Genomic DNA, 20,797 nt, shown 5'->3' on the forward strand with positions numbered 1-20,797 from the left:
AAAGCTCTTCTCATTCACATATTATTCTGTTTCTGTTGTCAGACAACAGGACGAGTGTGAAACAGCGAAACTGAAACGCAGCCCGGTCACGCTACACGTTTAACCAACAGTCGTTTCTGAGCTGCTGCTCTGCACTGCTCAAATTCAGATTTTATAACCACAACGTGGTCTCACTGGACACGTCACTTCAAGACAACAGCTGTGCTGCCATTTCAGCTGCATTTACGTGCAGAAGAGAGAAAGTTCGAAGATCTTTCTCCCTCAGTCCACAGCCTCCGTCTCTGCCGGTGCAGACAATCAGGTTCTGGGTTGCAGTGATATTTACGTTGAAATATCATGTCCTGTATAGATTGTACATTTATATTGTGTTTCATAGACTATCTGGCACAAAACACACACGATAAGTATTGATCTGCGTGGGATGATTGGCCGAACCAACCCGGAAAGCTCCTGCAATTCAACTGCCCTCCAATTTTATTTATTTATTTCATTTTATTTGCGGACCTTACAACCCAGTGGCTGTCATTGATAGTAACTGTGATAATAACATACTCTAAAATGTAGTGATCCTAAAACAGTCTAATAGTGTTTTCTGCAGCAACGGCTTGGACAACAGGAGTTTTTGGAGTGTTTCTGATAAATTGGAATAAATCATGACTTGTAGGCAGACGAATCGGTAAAACTACGCAGCATTTCACAATCCTGGATAGTTTTTGTAGAGGACAAAAAACCAAATAAAGAATAACCAGAATAAAGTTTGAATAGCAGGTGTACAATCTTTTTATGAACACGGCATCATGTTTTCATATCCGTATCCCAAGAACGTCTCAAGGGAATTTGGTCAAACTTGGCCAAAACATTCACTTGATACCAAGGATGAACTTATTATATTTTGGGGTCAAAGGTCAAAGTCACCGTGTTCTCAACATCTATGTTGGTTTGGAAAGATAGACATGTAAGCTACAACTTGGGTGGTTGGAAGAGGCACACAACCGCTAGTTTCTTATTATTCCTGGATTCTTCTTCACCTTCACAGGTTGACCCTCAGGGGGTCCTGATCCCCGGGTTGGGAGTTACCTTTTTCTTTTTTTCAGGAATACAGCCTATTTTTTTCATTGTCATTGCGATTAATGAGTTGTTGAGGCGAGAATCCTCCGCAGTCATTATATACAGTATATTTGGACTCCTGGACTGGCAGCTCAAAGGGCTGAAATGGGTTGCTCATGTTGAATGTAAACAAATAGTATAACTACCTGTTTACTCTCGTAAACAGGACGAGTCCCAGCGTATAAGAAGAACGTAGGTGTTTCTACATTAACAGAGTCACACATCTACACACTGCTACACACACACACACACACACACACACACACACACACACACACACACACACACACACACACACACACACACACACACACACATCAGAAGAGAGATGCCTCATAAAAATGGAGGAGAGTGAAGGCAGATGAAAGGTCAGCGTGCTGAAAAAGCAGCCGGGTCTGCTCGGCGCTGCATTTACTGGAGTCCCAATGCAGCAGTAAATATAGAGAAGTGTCTGCAGATTCACTCTCAGCTCACAGTTATTATGTGGAAAGACTGAAGTGCCAAGACTGTTTATGACTGTTTGTGTATGGGTGCACGTAGGCGGGTGTTCATACATCACACTTGAGCATGTTTGGAGCGTGTGGGGAGGCATTAGTGCTCCTTGTTTTCTGCACGGCCGGGTGTTGTAGGCAGCAGGCATACGTGCATATTGATTACAGCGCTCCATGTTTACACTGATGTATAGAGGATTAAGAATGGAAATCAGGATGAGGAGCTTTCTGCTGCCTTATTGTCCTCCGAATCCAAATACATGCTGATGGAGATCAAAGCTAAAAGAACCTTTCCAGGCTAATGCCCCAAATCACCCACTTTCATCCTGTGTGTACTTTATGTGTGTGTTTGTCAGAGGGTCCATGTGTGCCTCTCTGTGTTGTGACAGGACAGATGTGGCTCTAAGTGCAGCTAATCATCAAAATGTCAGAATAGTCTCTGGAGAAGGCAAAAAATATTCCACAGTCTGAGATCAATGGCTCCATTATTGATCCAATACCCGATACTGACTCAGCCCAGTGCAAACCAGACCCATTGTCACGACGGGATTTGAACTCTGTGAATGTGGGTCTGGTCCCCCTCCGTAGGGAATCGTTTGCAGTTGTTCCATCGTATTAATGGGAAATGGGAAATGGTCTGCACTTGTATAGAGCTTTATCACCTTACGGTCTCAAAGCGCTTTTACACAGTTTTCCATTCACACTCACACTGACACACTGATGAGACTGATCTGCCATGCTGATTGAAGGTGCAAGGATCCAGCCATCAGGACTACATTCACACACATTCACCCACCGATGGTGAGCAACTTGGGGTTCAGTGTCTTGCCCTACTTGCTCTACTAGACGCAGACCAGAGGTTTATTTTAACCAATCAGCATGCGCCAAAGCCGACTCACTCTCTGCCACTGCTGCAACTACCTACCGTGTCCACCAAAGCCTTTTTTCCTGAGTATATTTGTTAACGTTTTTTAATGAACACCAGCAGCGTGAAGATGTGCTGAGCGTTCAGCGATATTTTTTTCTTCTGGTCAGCGAGAGTTGAAAAATGTGAATGCTACGCTCTACACTGTCACCAGCCATCCAATCACAGTGAAGGAGGGGCGGGACTAACGCGGTTAACCACCGACACTGATTGGTCCGCCCTTCAGAGTGGCTGTTGAAACTTTAACACGAGCCGAGTTACCAGAGTGTTGTTCACGGAGAAGAAAACTGAAGCTGTAAGCGTCAGGTGGGCGGAGCCAGGCTAGAAGTCTCTAACGGTCTCTACATGCTGTGAGCGTAGCAGACTAATATTACAAATTGTTTTCACACTTTTAAACGGGCTCATCTCGCTGCTCTTTGAGGGTTTTTTTGTTTTTTTTTTATCCGGACGTGGGTCGTTGTGGATAAAAACACAAACACCTGCTGTCGTCGCAAAGGAAATCTATTCATGCTGCATCACTCCGAAACCAGGTATCGATGATTATGAAACCGAAATCACAGCGAGCAACTAAGTTCTGCAACATATGCATTGTTATGAATTTATGACCTGGAGGCCTTTAACCTTTATAATCTCTCCGGAGGCATACGGTCCCGACAGAGCAGCAGCTGGAGCCCCCCCCCCCCCCCCCCCCCACACACACACACACACTCACCCCCGGATGTCACTGCTCACGCTGAGCCCAGTCAGCTCCACAGAGGAAACTCACATCAGCTGCTTGTATTTGTGATCTTGTTCTTTCAGTCTCCACCTTTTAGAGCTTATATGACCAAAGATGGTGAACTGGAACGTAAATCAGCTGCTTAAAACGAAAGCTCCGCAGCACGCAAAGCAGTGCTGACGGTTGGAAAACGCAGAGAGCAGCTGGAGGCTCTATTTATCGGCTCATGATATTTTAATAGGAGAGTAAAGTGAAGAATCTGCCTTCGTTATCATCATATGCTTTCATACTGCACGATGCATGAGTATCTCCCCACACAGCAGCGCGGCGGAGGTGCAATCCCAGCTCGTCCCTGCAGCTCTTCAACTCCCCGTTGCCGCTTCTTCTTTTTGGCTTTTTCTTTTGTAATATTTCAAACTGATGTGCTGACAAAATCAGCAACAATTATAATGTCGTTGTGGTTTTGTTGACACATCAACGACTGTGCCTGATACACAGCATCCCCTGTGGCTGCTTCACTGTCGAATGCTTTCGCAGTGGAGGAGCAGCAGTAAGATGCTCCATTTGTATTATTCATAATGTAATAATGCTCTGATGTGGCTTCAGGAGAGTAAAGAGTGAGACTGCTACCAATCACATGAAATTAAGAACATTCGTGTTGAAGAGCATGTTTTATATTTACTGGACCTGTGAGTCCTCAGTGTACATGTCGGTCCTCAAGGACGGCTTGACTCATTTTCACATGATCAGATGTTTTTGAATGGAGAGAATATCATGGGTTGTTTTTGGGCTGGTGTGTTCTCAGTCTGTTCGTAGTAAGTTAGTGATTCACGAGGACTCCTGTAATAAATAAGGAAAATGAATTCCTAGCGGCTAAAAACTTAGTTCAAAGCATCTCCCGATGTTTTCACTGCCGGAAAATCTGTTAAAGAGCCAAAGAATTACAGCCGTCACAGACGATCAACCCAAGACTCTGACTGCCAGAGAGAAAGATGACGAGTCTGACAGGAGACAGTGGGAGTCGGTGACAGATACACAACTGTGGATATTCACTTATTATGTAAATCATGTTTCACTAAGAGGAGAGAGGGAGTCTTTCCCAACAGGACGAGAGTTCAAGTAGTTTCATTTCAGCTGGACTGAATGAGGTTTAACACCCTGAAGATTCTTATATTTAGAATTTAACTAAAAAATTCAATGAATTATTCTCTGGCGGATTTTAGTGGAGCAAAAGAAAAATGGGATTAACTGCCGTTTGTGAAGAAAAGAGTTTATTTACTTGCAGTTCTGTCAGCTTTCTCTGATTGGTTACACCTCATGAGTAAAGACACATTGTGAGGCAAAGCTGGGGCTGGACCCCTTTCCAAAAAGTTTAAGATCACAGAACAACCTTTACATTGCACCTGCCACAGAAAAATATTTTACAATCGTGTATTAAACATTTTGCTGGAGCTTCAAAAAATTATTATTATTATTTTTTTTTACAACAAATAACCCAAACATATACCTTCAAAATAAGATTACATAACGGCATTCATTCATTTCAAAGGCATTTGACGTTTCTATGTCACGGTTTGTTATTCCACATTTCGACATAAAGATTTCCATTTTAACTTGAAAATGTATTTCAGTTCCAATTATCGGTTTTTGGTCTCCTTCATTACCAATATTTTGTTCGGTATCGGCTCAGTCGACCCGTCCTCAGTAGCAATCTGTGTGTGTGTGTGTGTGTGTGTGTGTGTGTGTGTGTGTGTGTGTGTGTGTGTGTGTGTGTGTGTGTCTTTTGCTCCAGCAGGTGTGTACATGGGCCCACCTCAGATGCAGTTCGGCGCTCCGGGCTTCGCCCCGGCGATGGGGGGAGGCGTCCCACCCACCACCATGATGGGTGGAGGGGCCATGATGCCCGCCATGACTCTGCCGAACGGGGGCTACATGGGCATGCAGCAGCAGCAGCAGGGTGTGATGCCAGCCAACCAAGGACAGAACATGTACAACATGCAGCAAGGACAGTGGAATATGAACCAGGTAACACACAAGGCCAACAAAGCTGTGTTGATCATTTAAAGTGCTCCAAGAACACACCGTTTTTTTCTGCACATGAATATTTTACTTAAAGTTTACTATATTTTCTAGTGACCCAAACAAAGATCTCATAAATCTCGTCTTTTTGCTGCACACCGCCTGTGAGAGTCCCACCATCCTCATCCTAACAGTTGGTCTATGGCAACGCTCTGCTTCCTGATTCTGTGCAGAGCTCAGTGAAGTCCTGATCTCAACCCTTCAGCCTCTGAAAGCCCACGAGGAGCAGCTTTAATCAGTCCGTCCTCATGTAACAATAACTTCTAATAAATTGTATTAAATAATCATCAAACATGAACTGGACCAGGATACGCAGCAGAATATAGATTGAAAAATGGAAGGAAGGGTTAACCATTTCATTATTTATGATCTACATACGCATTTCTGGGTAAAATCACAGGTCTAGATTAATTATACTGGTGATTTTCCAACCAGTTTAAGCTAAAATATATAAAAATATTTTTAGTAAGAAACATTACAGCCTACAAAAGAAAAATATGAAAGACTTTTATAAATAATATTGAAGACGTTTTGACAAGTTGAAAAACTGCGATTCATACTTTTTAAGGACCCGTACACCCTGAAAAAAAACAAAACATTTGATGGATACAGATGTCTAAACATTTACAGTATGGAGCCGACACTGGGCAGATTGTATTTATAGATTTAATTAGCTGCAGCAGCTCTGACAACAGCTCATTCTGTTCTGCCCCATTTACACCTCCTATAGACACACGACACGTATCTGTAGTCACTCTTTGAGTAATAACATATGACTGCCGGTGTTTTCATTGACACATCTCAAAAGCGTTCGTATTTTTACGATTCTACGCACATAGTGGTCAGATAACAACATGCAAATGAGGATGGTGGGGCAGGCAGACTTGTCAACAAACACTATAAGTCCAAGGACGAAGGAAGCTGAGCTGCTCAATCAACTTTACTTACTTTCCCTTTGCAGAGGAGAAAGAAAGACGTGAGCTATTAGCTTATTGGATTATTTTAAATATGATTATTTTTTTTTTTAATTCAGATAGGACACCAGACAAACATAAAAAATGTTTACCAGGTGACAAAGCGGTCTTACGTTTAATATGTTTCAGTTTATTCCAGTTAATTCTCTAATATGTAACCACACATTTGCCTCGATGGGCTCAACACACAGTCTCACTGCCAATTAGGGATTTAATTAAACAAGACGTTAATTATCAAGCTCAAGTGCAACTGTGACACTATTAATAACAACATCAGCCGAGTTAAGTTAAAGCTAACAGGATATGTAAGTAGTCTGCTGGTCAGCATCAAGGGAGGATTTAAATCAGCCGCTCGGATGAAAAAAAAATCATTTTCGATCCATTAGCTTGTCGTAAACTGTCTGATGAGGTGGAAACTGAAAATTACGTCACTGAAAACAGGCAGATCGACAGTGTGAGGAAACGCTGACTTCTTCTCCTGTAATGTAGCATTTGTTCCATCAACCACCTCAAATCGTGTCACTGGTACAATACCAGCTCTTTAGTCCTCACTCTTTTAATGGACTGTACCAGTCCGGGCCCGCTTTATCAATCATTAATGATGAAGGATGAATTTTAATTATGATGCTGAAAATGAAGTAAGTGAGATCAGCTTCATTCACAGTTAATTTTCTGTTCACTCATCCTGATGACTTGCCAGTTTACTCAGAGTATATTGACATTGTGGGGATTTCTACTGTTTACTATTTCCTGGGAACAACTGACTGTAACATCAACTAATGCTGGATGTAATATTCTGTCTTCTAATATCAATATGGACTGCTTTGCTTTTGAAAGATGGCATTTTATTTCAGACTTCATTTCCACTGTGTTCCAGTGACACATCACCAGCAGCTGTTCTATTAATATGTAATTATGTGGGGTGCTCTATTACAACTTCTGAGTCTGCAGCCGAACAGGCAGCTTCATTGGGGACCTACTGGGATTTTTCCCAGTGTGCCCGATGGCCAGTAAATCAACTGCCTTCATAAGCTGCTGCTACATACATGTTAGCATTATTAAATGTTTACTTACCAGTCTAGAAGAAATATTACAAGTTCAGCATAAAACTTTACTCCTTTATTGACCATGAGCTGCGTCCAATGTTTCTATTATTTTGCTCATTTCACCTGTTGATGCAAGGGTTGGTGTCATGAGACAAACGGGCTATTTCTTCACATTCTGTGGATAGTTTGAGTTCATTTTAACCAATTTTAATCGAAGCAGTTGAGAGCAGCTGTAGCTGCTGACGCTGATGAGAAACTCAACCCCTGGGACACGCCTACCTGCTGGGCAGACAAAACCAAAAGTTTGGAAACTGTATGTAGGACACACCCCTTTTTTAAGGCTATAAACATTTTAGCACCGGCATGACAGTATTTGTGAACATCTGAGTCAGGCCCATCAGCGAGATGCTGTTTATAACATGCATATTATTACAAATGTATATTAGTTAAAACCACTGAGGTTTACTCAGCTTTGAGGAGATTGAGACTGGCGAGGATCTGGTTACTCTTTGAATTAATCTTTTATGTCGTCCAGTGAAGCCTGAAAATTCATAATGTGCTTTTTGCGGTATTCAAGAGTGTCAACGATCAGCATATGGAAATGGAAAAATCTCTCATTCACTGTATAACTGCAACACATCACTGGATTTCATTCACTTTTAACAACAAAGTGATTTTGGATTATTACCAATGTCGGAAAATTATGCATGTAGCCGACTGCTTTGTGATCTTTTACATGATCACAGTTTCTTTGTGTTGTGACTTACAGAACATGAAGATCGTCTCATCCTGTTTGAATACCATAAGTCTCCTGTGAACATCATGTGAAATGCTTACAACTCTGATAAGACACATCTGCCTGTGTGTGTGTGTGTGTGTGTGTGTGTGTGTGTGTGTGTGTGTGTGTGTGTGTGTGTGTGTGTGTGTGTGTGTGTGTGTGTGTGTGTGTCTGGTTGTACTTAGCACTCAAAAGTCTTGTCAGCTTGTTAATGACAGGGGAGGTTAATGAGACCACATAAACCAGCACAGAGACACTTGCACATTTTTATGACTATCTTTGTGGGGACATTCATGAACATAATGCATTCCCTCACTGTCATCTCCCAACCTCAACCATCAACACTAAACACTGAACCCCACGACTTACCCAAACCAAGCCTGACCGGCCCATAGTCAGGACCGGCCAGAATATTCTCCCTGCCAATATGTACAAGTCAGACTGGTCCTCACAAACATAGACATACAAGTACACACACACACACACACACACACACACACACACACACACACACACACACACACACACACACACACACACACAGACACACACACACACACACACACACACACACACACACACACATATCAAGGTAAGAGCTGGATGACAAGGTGTGTATATGCTTGTGTGAGTGTGTGTGGCTGTTATGCAGGAGACGTAATGGAATGGTGAGCTGATGAACGTATGCTTGGTTGCACAGATGTCCAAGCCTCAACCACACACACACACACACACACACACACACACACATGCACTCACCCACAGCTCTCAGATGACCAGATAAGCGAGCAGCGCTGCACCAAAGCACATTCATAATAGATAAGACAGGATGGTAGGAGGAGGGTGAGTGGGGGGAGCAGAGGAGGAGGAGGAGGGTGAGGAGTTGGGAAGTGGGAGGAGTGATGAAGGTGGATGAAGAGAGTGGTGGATGGAGACCAGGGAGGGGAGCTGAAGGATGAAGACCTCCCCCTGCTCCTCACCTGAAGGAATAACTGTCTATTTTTGCACTGATGAGTTCAAACACTGACGACCCACTCCTCTACCCCCCCACCCCCCCACTCCCCCCCTCCTTTCTCCCTCAGATGACCCAGCAGATGTCAGGCATGGCTCTGAGCGGCGAAGGCCCCACGCCAGGCACTTTTAGCCAGTCAGGCACCACTGCGTCCGGTTGGCCCGCGGCTCCTCCGCCAGCTTCAGGCCAAACCCTCAGCACTCAGCTGTGGAAGTGACGAGGAGGGGGTCCAGAAGGTTTAGTTGGTGGCGGTGGTGGTGGTGAGTGGGGGGAGGGGGGGCATTGGGGGGCACATGGCAACCAAACAGCCAAAATTTGCTCCCAAACCAACACATCTCCTCACAGCTCAGAAATAACAGAACGCACAGCAGGGGGCAGGTCGACTGCCCGAGACACCCCCCCTCTCCAAATCCGACGCACCTTCACCGCGAGTCCTTTAAAAAGCCAAGACGACATCACAGAGGACATAGTGGAAGAAAAAAAAAAAAAAAAAAAAAAAAAAAAAGACTGGCAGCTGTCGTCTCCTGTCTTTAACTTTCCTCTTTTTCTGATTTCCTTTCGTTGTTGTCGTCTGAAGAAGAAAGAGACAAAAACAGCAGAACAGACTGAACAGAAAGCTGCTGGTCCAACAACTCCGTGTCTGTTGTACTAATGTAATATCATTACCAAAATGGATAGTTAGTGAGTAGTCCTTCAGTACCTACAGTAGATATGGCTATCTTGTGGTTGATCTATGCTACCCTGTCCCCCCCCCCCTTTCTGTCTGCAGTGTATATCGTACCCCCTCTCCCTCCCTCTCCTCCCTCTGTAGGGCGAGCGGAGCCTCGTAGCAGATAATCGTCTGAGCAGTACTGTATTCATGTGAAAATGATGTGAACCTCTCGCTTCTTCAGAGCCATAGGAGGGAGGTCGATACTTCAGCTCTGGACGACTTTGTTTGGTTTGAGTTTATTAACCTTGAGATGCTCCATAGGGGGGAAATAAAGACGAGGTGAGACTCTCCTGTGAAGTTCAGCACTGCTAAATGGGTTCAAAGCTGCTCATACAGAAGGTTTTATTTTGCACCGATAGTCGCAAAGTTCAACCGTTTTCCCACAAGACGTTTAAAATATTGTGTCAAGCAAAGTCCTATTACAGTCGCTGCAGGTTCAGTTTCATTCCTCCAACAGCCGGTGTACTGATTATATACACCAGTGGTTTCCAATTGCAGGGCTGCAAACCTCCAGGCGTCACAACACATCTGGGAGTTTATAGTGGGAAATATTAGGAGACCAAACACATCTGAGCTGCACACATTGTTCTTTCGTCCTTAAGTCTTGGTTTTTGTTTGGGGTTTTAAACAGAACTGCACCACTGGTTGCACTCAACGCAACAATTAGACAATTATTGGCCATATGCTTATTCACTTTCTTGCTAAGAAGTAGAAGAAGTTTGACACCCCTATCATGTGTTAAATACAAAGCTGAAGCTGGAAGGCAAGTAGCTTAGTTTAGCATAAATACAGGAGGAAACAGCTGAACTGGCTCTGTGCAAAATTTAAAAAACTAAAAACATGTAACGCATTTGTTTACCCAAACAGAAACATAAAAGTTACACCGCCCACCAAAACATGTCACTTCACATTTCTCTTTGTGTCTCTGTTAAACATCAAGATACTGTGTGCTGAAGGTTTTAATGAGGTTTTAACTTTAGAGCCAGCCTTGCTCTTTCCTCTGCTTCCAGTATTTATGCCAAGCTAAGCGAGCTGCGTCCTCACGTTGGCGCCATACTTAACGCACAAACACTAACTCAAAGATATTTCCCAAAACGTAGCTCCGAATAGACCCATGCTCACCGACGGATCTACGTTTCTTGCTCACCTGGCAGCTGGAAAGTTAGCATCAGCTGTCCGACTGCGCAGCAGGGACAGACTAAGTAGTGATCGCAAACCTTTCAAACCTATTAACACGGACGTATATATGTCATTAACAAACACAAACCAAAACTGCAGCTCAGTGTGTCGTCTTTTTTTTGGTTTAATCGAACCCTTTCATAGACCGCTAGATTTGATTTTTTTTGTTGTTCTTTTAGCAATAGATCAGTTGTTATTCATTATACATATACATTTTACACACAATTAAAAACTGTAATTAATTAATTAATTCCGTCAGTCACAATTAGAGAGTCGCTATTTTAAAAACATCTTGTGTTATCCTGCATCTGAACTTTTATCAGCAGATGGATATATGGGTCCGGCTCTGGTGCTCAAACTGCCTGCTGGTTCAAAACAGTCCAAATCCCCAAATGTCAAGGATTCCCTTTAAGTGTGAGTAACGGCTGGGCGGCCCTCCGGTCCTCTGTGACGTTTTGAAGTGTTTTAAATCCAAACGAGCTGGGTTCAGTGGAAGCCGGGGTCCAACCCAGTCGAGGCATTTCTTGCTGCTGAAATGAGCCGTTTCCCTCCGCGCGCCCCGACACTAATTCAAACACTACTTGAATCCCAGCAGTTTGTCTTTCCTGCACTTTAAATAGCAGAGCAGGTACTGTGTCTCTGGCTGTGTTGTGGTTTCGCCTCTCAGATTGTTGTCAGCGAACAGCAGAGACAAGCGAACTGTCAGCTTTCTTTCAGAGAGGACGTCCACCTTTTTATTTGACATCCTGAAACCAGTGTGACACCCAAAATGTTTCTCCTTCCATATACAGTTGACAGTATAACCGTGTTCTGCCATCCGCCATCTTTATTGTGGTGTTTTTGTTGTGTGCAGTACAAGAAAAGCACAGTTAGTCTGCAGCAAATAAACCTGGACGACCAATCAGAGGGCTTGACAGGCAGGACAATGCGGTGGAATGGGACCTGTATGAAAACCTTGGACGGGTCCCTTCATCGCTGTCCAGTCCTTCTAAGAACAGACGGGCCAAACACACAAACACACACTCGTATGCACGGAGATCACACTGCCGAGCGCCGGTGCAGAGATTCGTGTCGGTATACACAGGGTCCCTCTGCCATGCAATAACTGTAGTGCGAACAACACTTAAAAACATTTTCAATAAATGAAAAGTCCTCCAGGTTTATTTCCAGTGTGTTTACATTTTCTGGTGCCTAGTACAGAGAGAAAAAAAAAATGTGGTTTTCGTGCATTAAAACCGTAAATATACAGGAAGTTTTCTGTGGCCACCTTTGTCCAATGACTCTTAACTCTAAAAGTACTGTTTATCTTTTGAGAATTTTGTTTGTTTGCTCCTTTTTTTCTGTTCCAAGTTTTACAAGAGGGTCATTTGGAATAAAAGCTGTTGAATCCTGGATTTACTCTTGTTTTGTGTGTGTGTGTGTGTGTGTGTGTGTGTGTGTGTGTGTGTGTGTGTGTGTACACCATCACACGTTCACTTCCCCTCTGAACTTCGGTGCTAAACTCAATACTGCTGTCAGAAAAGGATTCTTTACACGTTTGAGCTGTGAAAGTAGCAGCCGATCTGATGTGCCGTTTATATACCGTCTACTCGCTTCATTCCTTCTCACTCCTCCGTCAGCAGGTGTGATTTATTTGTTGCACGCAGACTCTGCATTATTAATAGCAGATTGTCAGGAGTGATGTTACTTGTTACTTGACGTTGGCCATTTCCAAACCTAATCACATATTTCACACACATACAGAAGGAGAGGACACCGAAGGTCGCTCCACTTCATTACATATATATGATCAGTTCAGGCTGGTTTAAAGGAGAATTAAATAGCAATTAGGCATCAATAAACCATTACAACACTAACTTTGAAACATTCATGTGATTCATTTGAACATAGAAGACTGAGGTGGCTGCTTTTGTCGACATCTGACTGGCACTTTACAGGTTGGAGCCACTGTGACGACGTAAAGCTAAAACTTCAAACGGGTACAGAGGTGAGCCAGAAAACAACAGCAACAACAACAACAACAACAACAACCCATCCAGCCTTTTAATTTTCTCACTAAAAGCTGTGAGGTTACGGGAATTACAGCAATAGCTCAATAATTCAGTCAATACCATTTATTTTTGCGTTCCCTGGCAATACTGACCTTCCTCCTCTCCTTCCTCTCCTTATGTCTGTTTGCACTCTGCTGCTTGAACAGTAGTGTGTTGGTCCGGTTCATCTGTAACACGCTTCCAGTTCGAGGGAACACTGCAGATACCCCGGCAAGGAGAGATGATGTGACATTTTGTGGTGCGTTTAGTGCTCATTCATTTAGAAAAGCCAAAGCAGTTCAGTGCAAACAGACATGTGGCTCAGACGGACTGGAGGAAGTAGAGGACTGCGAGGTAATGCAAAAACATTGCGTGGGATCGTAAAAAGTATTGTGGGTTAACACGAAACCTATTGCGGGTGGAACGCAAAAGTAGTCCTCAAAAACATTCATGTCGTGACCCTCCGGGGGCGCCGTAGCTTTCTTTCCCAAGAGTTAGGGGAGAACATTACTTGAGGCCGTTACTGCTAGCAGAGCTTAGCGTAAAGACTTGGAGTTTGGCCTTTTCCAAAGTTCAAAAATGACATACATGAACCACTCTGGAGCTAATGGACACATCGTATTCGGCATATTTAACAAATGTTTTTGTCCTGGCAAAGATGGTACAAACACCACGTCACCCAAAGGTTGTCATCTTTACATTTCCGTTAGCATGAAACAAGAGTGTTAAAGGTATTTCAAGTTATTTCTTCACTTCATTTTTTTGTAAGACATTGTTCCCCTCTTTCCAGTCGTTACGCTAAGCTGGCTTTATGCCTCCTGCGTTCTGAAACCGGTGTTGTCCTTAATGCCGAGGTATAAAATGTGTGTCAATCTTCTTATCACACTCATGAAAAGAAAGCATTGAGCATGTTTTTGCAAAATGTACTTCGGGAGATGTCAGCATTACAACACCACTGTCATAACATGAGGCAGTTACCAATTATCTGGACCACGAGCCTTCTTTGTATGGTAATTATATCACGGCGTCACAGTTAATTTGACAGTGATGTATTAATAATTAAAAACGACATATTAATGATTCAAAAATGAGTCACGTGGCACTTTCCAGTCCAGCAACATGATATTTTTACATTTTTCTACTTTGAGTTTTTACATCAGCAAGCTGTTGATGGAGGAAATGAACAGGCCAAGTCATCCCAGTTTGTAAAACGAACACATCCTGTGCCGTCCAGTTCTCACCGAGCAACGCCTGACAGACAGCCAGAAGTCGAGTCATGCAGCTCCTCAGTCTCAGAGTCAGTGTCCATCGTGGAACAGGTTGTATTAACCCGATCCGGAGAGACAGTAGGGTGCTTTTGTTAGTCTCAGCCATGAGATGATGGGCAGCAGCAATCACACCTCGATGACCACGGTGTCCTTTCGATGTTTGGGCTCATTTGCGAGGTGAGGTTTCTCTGTTCGAGTGTGCCAAACCAGCACCTGAAAAAGAGAAGAAGAAGAAGAAGAATGAGAAAAGCTGCTGACAGAGGGAAAGCTGCACGATAAATTAAAAAGAAAAAAAAAAGACCGAATAGGCTGTCATGCTTGGGTAGATGCAGCTTGCAGCCTGCAGATACCAGGTAAGACCAAAGTCTTAGCTTGATATCCGTTGGATTAAAGCTGCTGATCCCTGATATTTTGTGCCAAAGAATTTTTGGTCAGTATAGAAAAAAAGCTTTTAAGGAGATCATGAGACACTGAAAACAACAGGTTCAACGATAATTCTGCTTCAGTAAAACATCTTCATCTCAACTGGCAATCCTTCTGTAATAATGACGTTGTACTTAATCAAGTTAAAGGTTCAGTTTAATCACTTTTAGTACTATCAAGCAGTGTTTTTAATACTTTTTTGAAAATTGGGCTTTACAAATGTTTGAAACAGAAGGAACCTTGTTTATTAGATCTCAAGGATGCACACAATGTATTTTGTTGAGGATGTCAAGATAACTCTGGAGGCTGCGTTTAAAAGCTTTTATTGCTGAGATTGAGGAATGCAAAAACATTTTTTAAAAACAAGGTTGAATGGTGAAAGTGACGCAAGCAGTCGCAATCAGACGGACTGGAAACAAACTATCAGCTAAAGTCATCTAGTTTACAGTTGAAGTATGACCAAGCAGCAGCAGTGACGCCACTGGTTTGTGAATGACCCTTATGGAGTCTATAGTTTGGAATTTGGCCGGCACCATCTTGCCAGTTCGGAGCAGTTTGGAGCAGGAAGTGACCATATTTGGGCGAACTGGGAGAGGAGCGAGCGGTGGATCTGACTACACTGATTGGAATATTATGTCCCACCCACCGACAGCTGTGGCCTGACTGCACCACAGGCCTGTCAATCAAACAGACACACCCCCCAAAAACAGGTCTTCTTGAATCTTCTTTTCTAATGAATGAGGGATTATTTTCAGATGGACCTCCAGAAAACTAATAAGAAGGAGTGACTTTAGCTAACAACACCGATAACTGACGGACACATTTTATTCACTTTGGATTTGATGAGAGAAGTTGAATGGGAGTCTATGGAGCCGGAGGCTTTTTGGAGCCGACCTCTAGTGGCACTCGCTGGTATTGCAGCTGAAGACACTTCTGCATCGGGCTCATGTTTCAGACCCAGAAGGTACGAACACTTTTATATACAGTCTATATATATGACCCAATCTGTACACTGCAGACATTACCCACAGTTCACCATTGATGGTGAGAGATCTGGATACAGCGCCACCAGTGTCCAAGTGGTCAAATATAGTATTGCAACCAAAAAAAAAATCCTCACCCTCTGAGAAACATTTTCCTCATAGACCGCCATTGTAAAAAAATAATGTTTTCTGTTTTGAATTTTTAATCCATGGAGGTTCCATATTTGTAAAGTCATACGAGCCAAGCAGGAACGTGTGGGCAGAGCCAGCAGGGAAAACATGCTCGTGTGCTTCGGGCCACACAACGAGGAAGCAGACCTGTCAGCTACAAAACTTTTTGGCTCATACACCAGGTGAGCAATTTCAATTCAAGTGAGTGGGCGCCATGTTTGAGTCCAATATCCACTTCCTGTAATACAGCCATGCAGGTCACACAGACTCACTGCTGCACTTGGTTGATTTAACTGAGCAAAAGATGTGCATGTTTTTTGTATTTTTACATAGAATTCAATTTAATTTCAAGGCAATTAATTGATTGAATAATATTACGTTTTCCGATTATATCAAAGAACAGATTACAACCTTTATTGTATGGCTAATATTTTGTAATAAAATAAATTTTGTAGCATTTTCTTTTATGTAAAGAAAACAGTAAAACTGTCAGATTGTGTTTCCAGTGGATTTCTTCACAGAACTGCTCCTTGGACTTCTTCAGGCCTTTTTAAACTCAACACATTAGCTGAGATCTTATCTGACAAAGAATCACGGCGAGTCAGACCTGAACGTCAAACCCCAACAGACCGGACAATAATGAGCCCCAAACACAAAATGAGTCTTGTGGGAACCAGTCTGCAGCGTGATGCCCGTCAAGACTCGGAAGGTGTTCAACTCTTTTGCTACTGCTCAGATAATTTCATCAGATCAGAGCTGATATGAATTCGTCGGGATCCTCTTGGCTATCGGATATATTGACACAACCATCCGAGAGCAGCAGAATGAGACACGCTTCAGTGACTGATATATTGATATAAAGCTGGTGGACGGTTGTTTTTCCCTCTCCGAAAATACTTTTTGAGGCGAAGGCTTCATTCCTTAACGATGCTCTGATGAAATACTGTATCAGCCGAATGAAAGACACTGCTGTTTTCTCCTGCAACACAGATTGCATTGTGTGCTGCTGCCGTTGAATTTGATGCTCAGCAGAGGTCCAGGAGGGATTTCACACACAGGAAACAGTCTGACACCTCCCGAAATGGATCAAATCAAAAGCAACACGCACCTCGCTGCAGCTGTTTGTCTCGTATTTGCAGACAATTTCACATCAATATATTGGTGAGAAAACTCCGCAATGGATGCAAAGATGGATATTTTTCTGGTGAGGAGGCTGAATTCATTCCTCCGCCATTCAAGTGAGGTTATTTGGAGCGTTTCTTTTTCTTTTTTTTTTTAACTAAATCTAATGAGCCTATAATTCAAGTGTGTCCACAGCTACACACACACACACACACACACACACACACACACACACACACACACACACACACACACTCACACTCACTCACACACACACACACACACACACACACACACACACACACTCACACACACACACACACTCACACACACACACACACACACACACACACACTCACACTCACACACACACACACACACACACACACACACACACACTCACACACACACACACACACACACACACACACACACACACACACACACACACAGAGAGAGAAGCACAGAGGCATGATTTATTGCTGGCTGCGGACACTGACATTGTTTCTGGGCTTCTTCAGGTGGAACATGTCACTTTCTGCCCACTGTGCTGCTAATTGTCCCGCTTTGCATATCTAACGAGGCTAATGTAGCAGCCACTAAAGCTCCAGAGCTGTGGGGGGAAAAAAATGGTGTTTCGAGTCTGTGCACACACACCAATTATGCAGGCAGACTGCCCTCTCCGTTCGCCTGCACACACACACACACACACACACACACACACACACACACACACACACACACACACACACACACACACACACACACACACACACACACACACACACACACACACACACACACCTCACTTTCTCTTCCTCCCGGTTTGCTCTCTATTTTCCTCATTCATCACGTCCACTTTTTCTCTTACGGCTCTGCTCTCGTTTTTACCTCTCAGTTCTCTCCTGCTTTGTCTTTCTCTTCCTCCCTCAGGCAACTCGGAGACGAAAAGCTTTGCCAGGTTAGAGGTTGTTTTGAGTTTTTATTTTTTATTTTTTTCCCTCAGTAGCAGGAGAGGACAGACGGAGGCCAGTTTCTTCTTATCAGAGGGAAGAATATGTGGAGAAGTAGTTTTACCTGAAGATAAACTACGTCCTGGATGAATGCGTTTAAATTTCATTTTTATTTTTGTAGCTTTGACCGTCATGTCTTTCAGGTACAAAATAAATACACTCATTGTATAACCTGATAATCAGACCAAAATGATGAAACCTTCTTAATCTGCTGTTATCGTTACGATCTGTTTCTGATTAGCGCCTGCATGACCTCCTGTTTGGCTGCATGTGTGTTCATCTCCTCTAAAGTATTTTTAAGGTGATTAAAAAAAAAATAAAAAAAAAACATTCTGGCCATTTTTGTAAATAAACCCATAACATAAACAACATTTTTGAAAAGGATCCGTAAATAGTGATTATTACAGAGGAGTGATGAAGATTTACGAAGCAGGATATTTCAGCTGTTTTTTTAAAAATCACCTTAAACTTCTCAGCTGAATAAAAACAAAAATCCCGTATTTATTGGTGTAGCTGCAGTGAGTGAAGTGAAACCAGTTGAACCTGTCAGTTAGTAAACTGTGATGGATGTTTACTGTGGTCGGTTTGGATAAGAGTTCATTCATTCAAAGTATTTCTTTCAATTCACACATTGTAACTTTAACTTTCACATGCAGTGAAATGCAGCCCGACTGTCATTAAGGAGAGCAGCGATACAAAACTAGAGTAACAATAGAGTTCAGTACAAACCGGGTCAGGTTGAGATGGGTTTTGTTTCAGGTGATAGTGTCCCATTAAAATACACTTTATTCAATATCAGCACATCTTTACTAAGTCAAGTTTTATTAATACCAGTGAAAGAGATGCCACTCTCCATTTGAAATTCAACCAACCATCTGATTTGATCAGTCCATCAGATAATCAAACTGAGCTGTTGTTGTTCCCGGATGAAAACTACCGAGTCATGCTGAACCGATCATCGTGACACTGCGAGGAAGAAAGTGTGAAGTCATCGAGAATTCAGCAGCACAGATGAAAAAAACCAGCACATTGAAGCGAGGCTGCCTGCTGTTTGCTGTTTAACAAAGTCAGTTTTACCAATCAGATTCAGCTACATGCACTTTATTCTAATGAACACAAGATTATTCTGTTTTATTTCTCTTCATGAAACAAAATTCCTCAAAACAATTTCACCACAACGTCCATTTAAAGATATCCTGAAGGATTTGACCTGATTATCAAGAAGCTTTAAACATTCACATCCTCAATTTTTCTTAAAGCATTTCAAAAACTTCTCGTCACCTGCCGTTTCTAAATTTCGATCTCTAGTCTGAAATCACAATAAAGCAGAGTGTGCCTTAAATCTGACGGGGAGCTAAAGTGCATCGAATGGCTAATTTGTAAATGCACTCAAGATGCTGTGAGGATCACATCACCCAAAGTCAGACCAAGTAGTGGTCGCAGATGCATTTAGCCACAATAATATGATAAGAATTAAGTTTAGCAGGGAGCCGAGAGCCAATGCAAATGAAATAGACGGCAGGATAGTGTTTCAGCAGACCTCCCTGAGTCCCTTTTCTTTCCTCTGTCATTCTGTCTTCTTGTTTATCGCCACCTTCAATCAATCCATCTCTCCATTCCCTTTACGGGCTTTTCCTCCTCTCCTCTCCTCTCCTCTCCTCTCCTCTCCTCTCCTCTCCTCTCCTCTCCTCTCCTCTCCTCTCCTCTCCTCTCCTCTCCTCCTGCGCTATCATCTGTCTCCATCTGTTCCTGCCTCCCTCCTCCTTTCTTGTCCTGTCACTGCTGTCTGTTGCCATTACTCCCCTGCTCTAACTACATTACAGCTCCTGTCAGTCGTCTCCAGATACTGACCCGGCCATCAGATGAGCATTTCTGCCCTACATTGTCAAGGTCGGCATTCAGGTTGTGCTACCTTCCTCGGAGCGGACAGAGCCTGGAGTTAAGGTGCGTCTCGGCTGCTGGTGAAGGCAGCGCTATCAAACTGTTTCAATCAGACAGCGCAGAGGAGTCGAACCCCGGCCAAGGTGGTCCGGGATCACTCAAATCTGACAAGAATGAGGTGTAAAAGCTCAGCTGTTTGTAGTCCTGTCAGGGTTCAGCGATCAGCAAAATTAGGATCTGATGACGTCATTTCACTCTCTTCTGTTGTCGGGAGATAAATCACCAGTATTTTTTCATATTTGGCCTTGATTACTCACAAACTTCCAATTTTCCATTTCGATTAGTTCCAATTGGACGTGTTCACTCTCTACAGTTTCACCTTACAGAAGTTCAGAAAGGGTTTTTTGAGTTGAGTCAGTAAATCTTGTGACAGCACGCATGAAAAAGTCTCACGTCGCTCTTAAGTAGACTCGTCCTTCAGGATGATCCTTTGGGGGCTTGTTTTCTCTCAATTCCTACTTTTTTCTGAATCTAAAGGAGTTTTGTTTCTTGATTCTCTACTAACACTGTCTTCCTGATGAGGTTACGTCCACATTACTCATTTGCTGTGATGATCGATACGTGATCGATGAATACGAGGCTACGGCAGCTCGCTCTGTTCAAAGGTAACAAAACTCCACCTCCCAGCATTGTGGCTCTTGCACCAGACTTACTGAACCCCCAAAATTATAATTTTTTTTTCTGGTAGATAAATTTTCTGAACTTGGTAGAAAGCCGGCTAGCTGTTTCCCCCTGTTTCCAGTCTTTATGCAAAGCTAACAGTTGCTGACTCCGGCTCCATATTTATCATAACACCTCATCTTATTTGTGCAGGAAAGAAAATAT

The 20,797-nt window shown here is 43.0% G+C and overlaps 2 protein-coding genes across 9 annotated transcripts in view; one reads left to right on the forward strand and one right to left on the reverse strand.

The window, feature by feature from the left end:
* Positions 1-12,413, forward strand: part of LOC138213582 (stromal membrane-associated protein 1-like) — a 115,851-nt gene extending 103,438 nt beyond the window's left edge. For 7 of the 8 annotated variants that reach the window (XM_069174794.1, XM_069174797.1, XM_069174796.1 and 4 more), the window contains 2 exons: positions 5,034-5,266; positions 9,201-12,413. In XM_069174794.1, coding sequence (XP_069030895.1) covers positions 5,034-5,266; positions 9,201-9,347 — 380 coding nt within the window. In that variant the 3' untranslated portion in view covers positions 9,348-12,413. The remainder of the gene's footprint in view (positions 1-5,033; positions 5,267-9,200) is intronic. The other variant, XM_069174795.1, reaches the window with a different exon arrangement.
* The window catches only part of b3gat2 (beta-1,3-glucuronyltransferase 2 (glucuronosyltransferase S)), a 51,830-nt gene continuing 43,197 nt past the window's right edge, over positions 12,165-20,797 (reverse strand). Inside the window, exon 4 of the mRNA XM_069174803.1 lies at positions 12,165-14,532. Within this exon, the coding sequence (XP_069030904.1) occupies positions 14,446-14,532 (87 nt within the window). The 3' untranslated portion in view covers positions 12,165-14,445. The remainder of the gene's footprint in view (positions 14,533-20,797) is intronic.

This window comes from Embiotoca jacksoni, unplaced genomic scaffold, assembly GCF_022577435.1.
Source record: "Embiotoca jacksoni isolate LCO1_2020_lvr unplaced genomic scaffold, fEmbJac1.0.p SCAF_61, whole genome shotgun sequence".
NCBI lineage: Eukaryota > Metazoa > Chordata > Actinopteri > Embiotocidae > Embiotoca > Embiotoca jacksoni.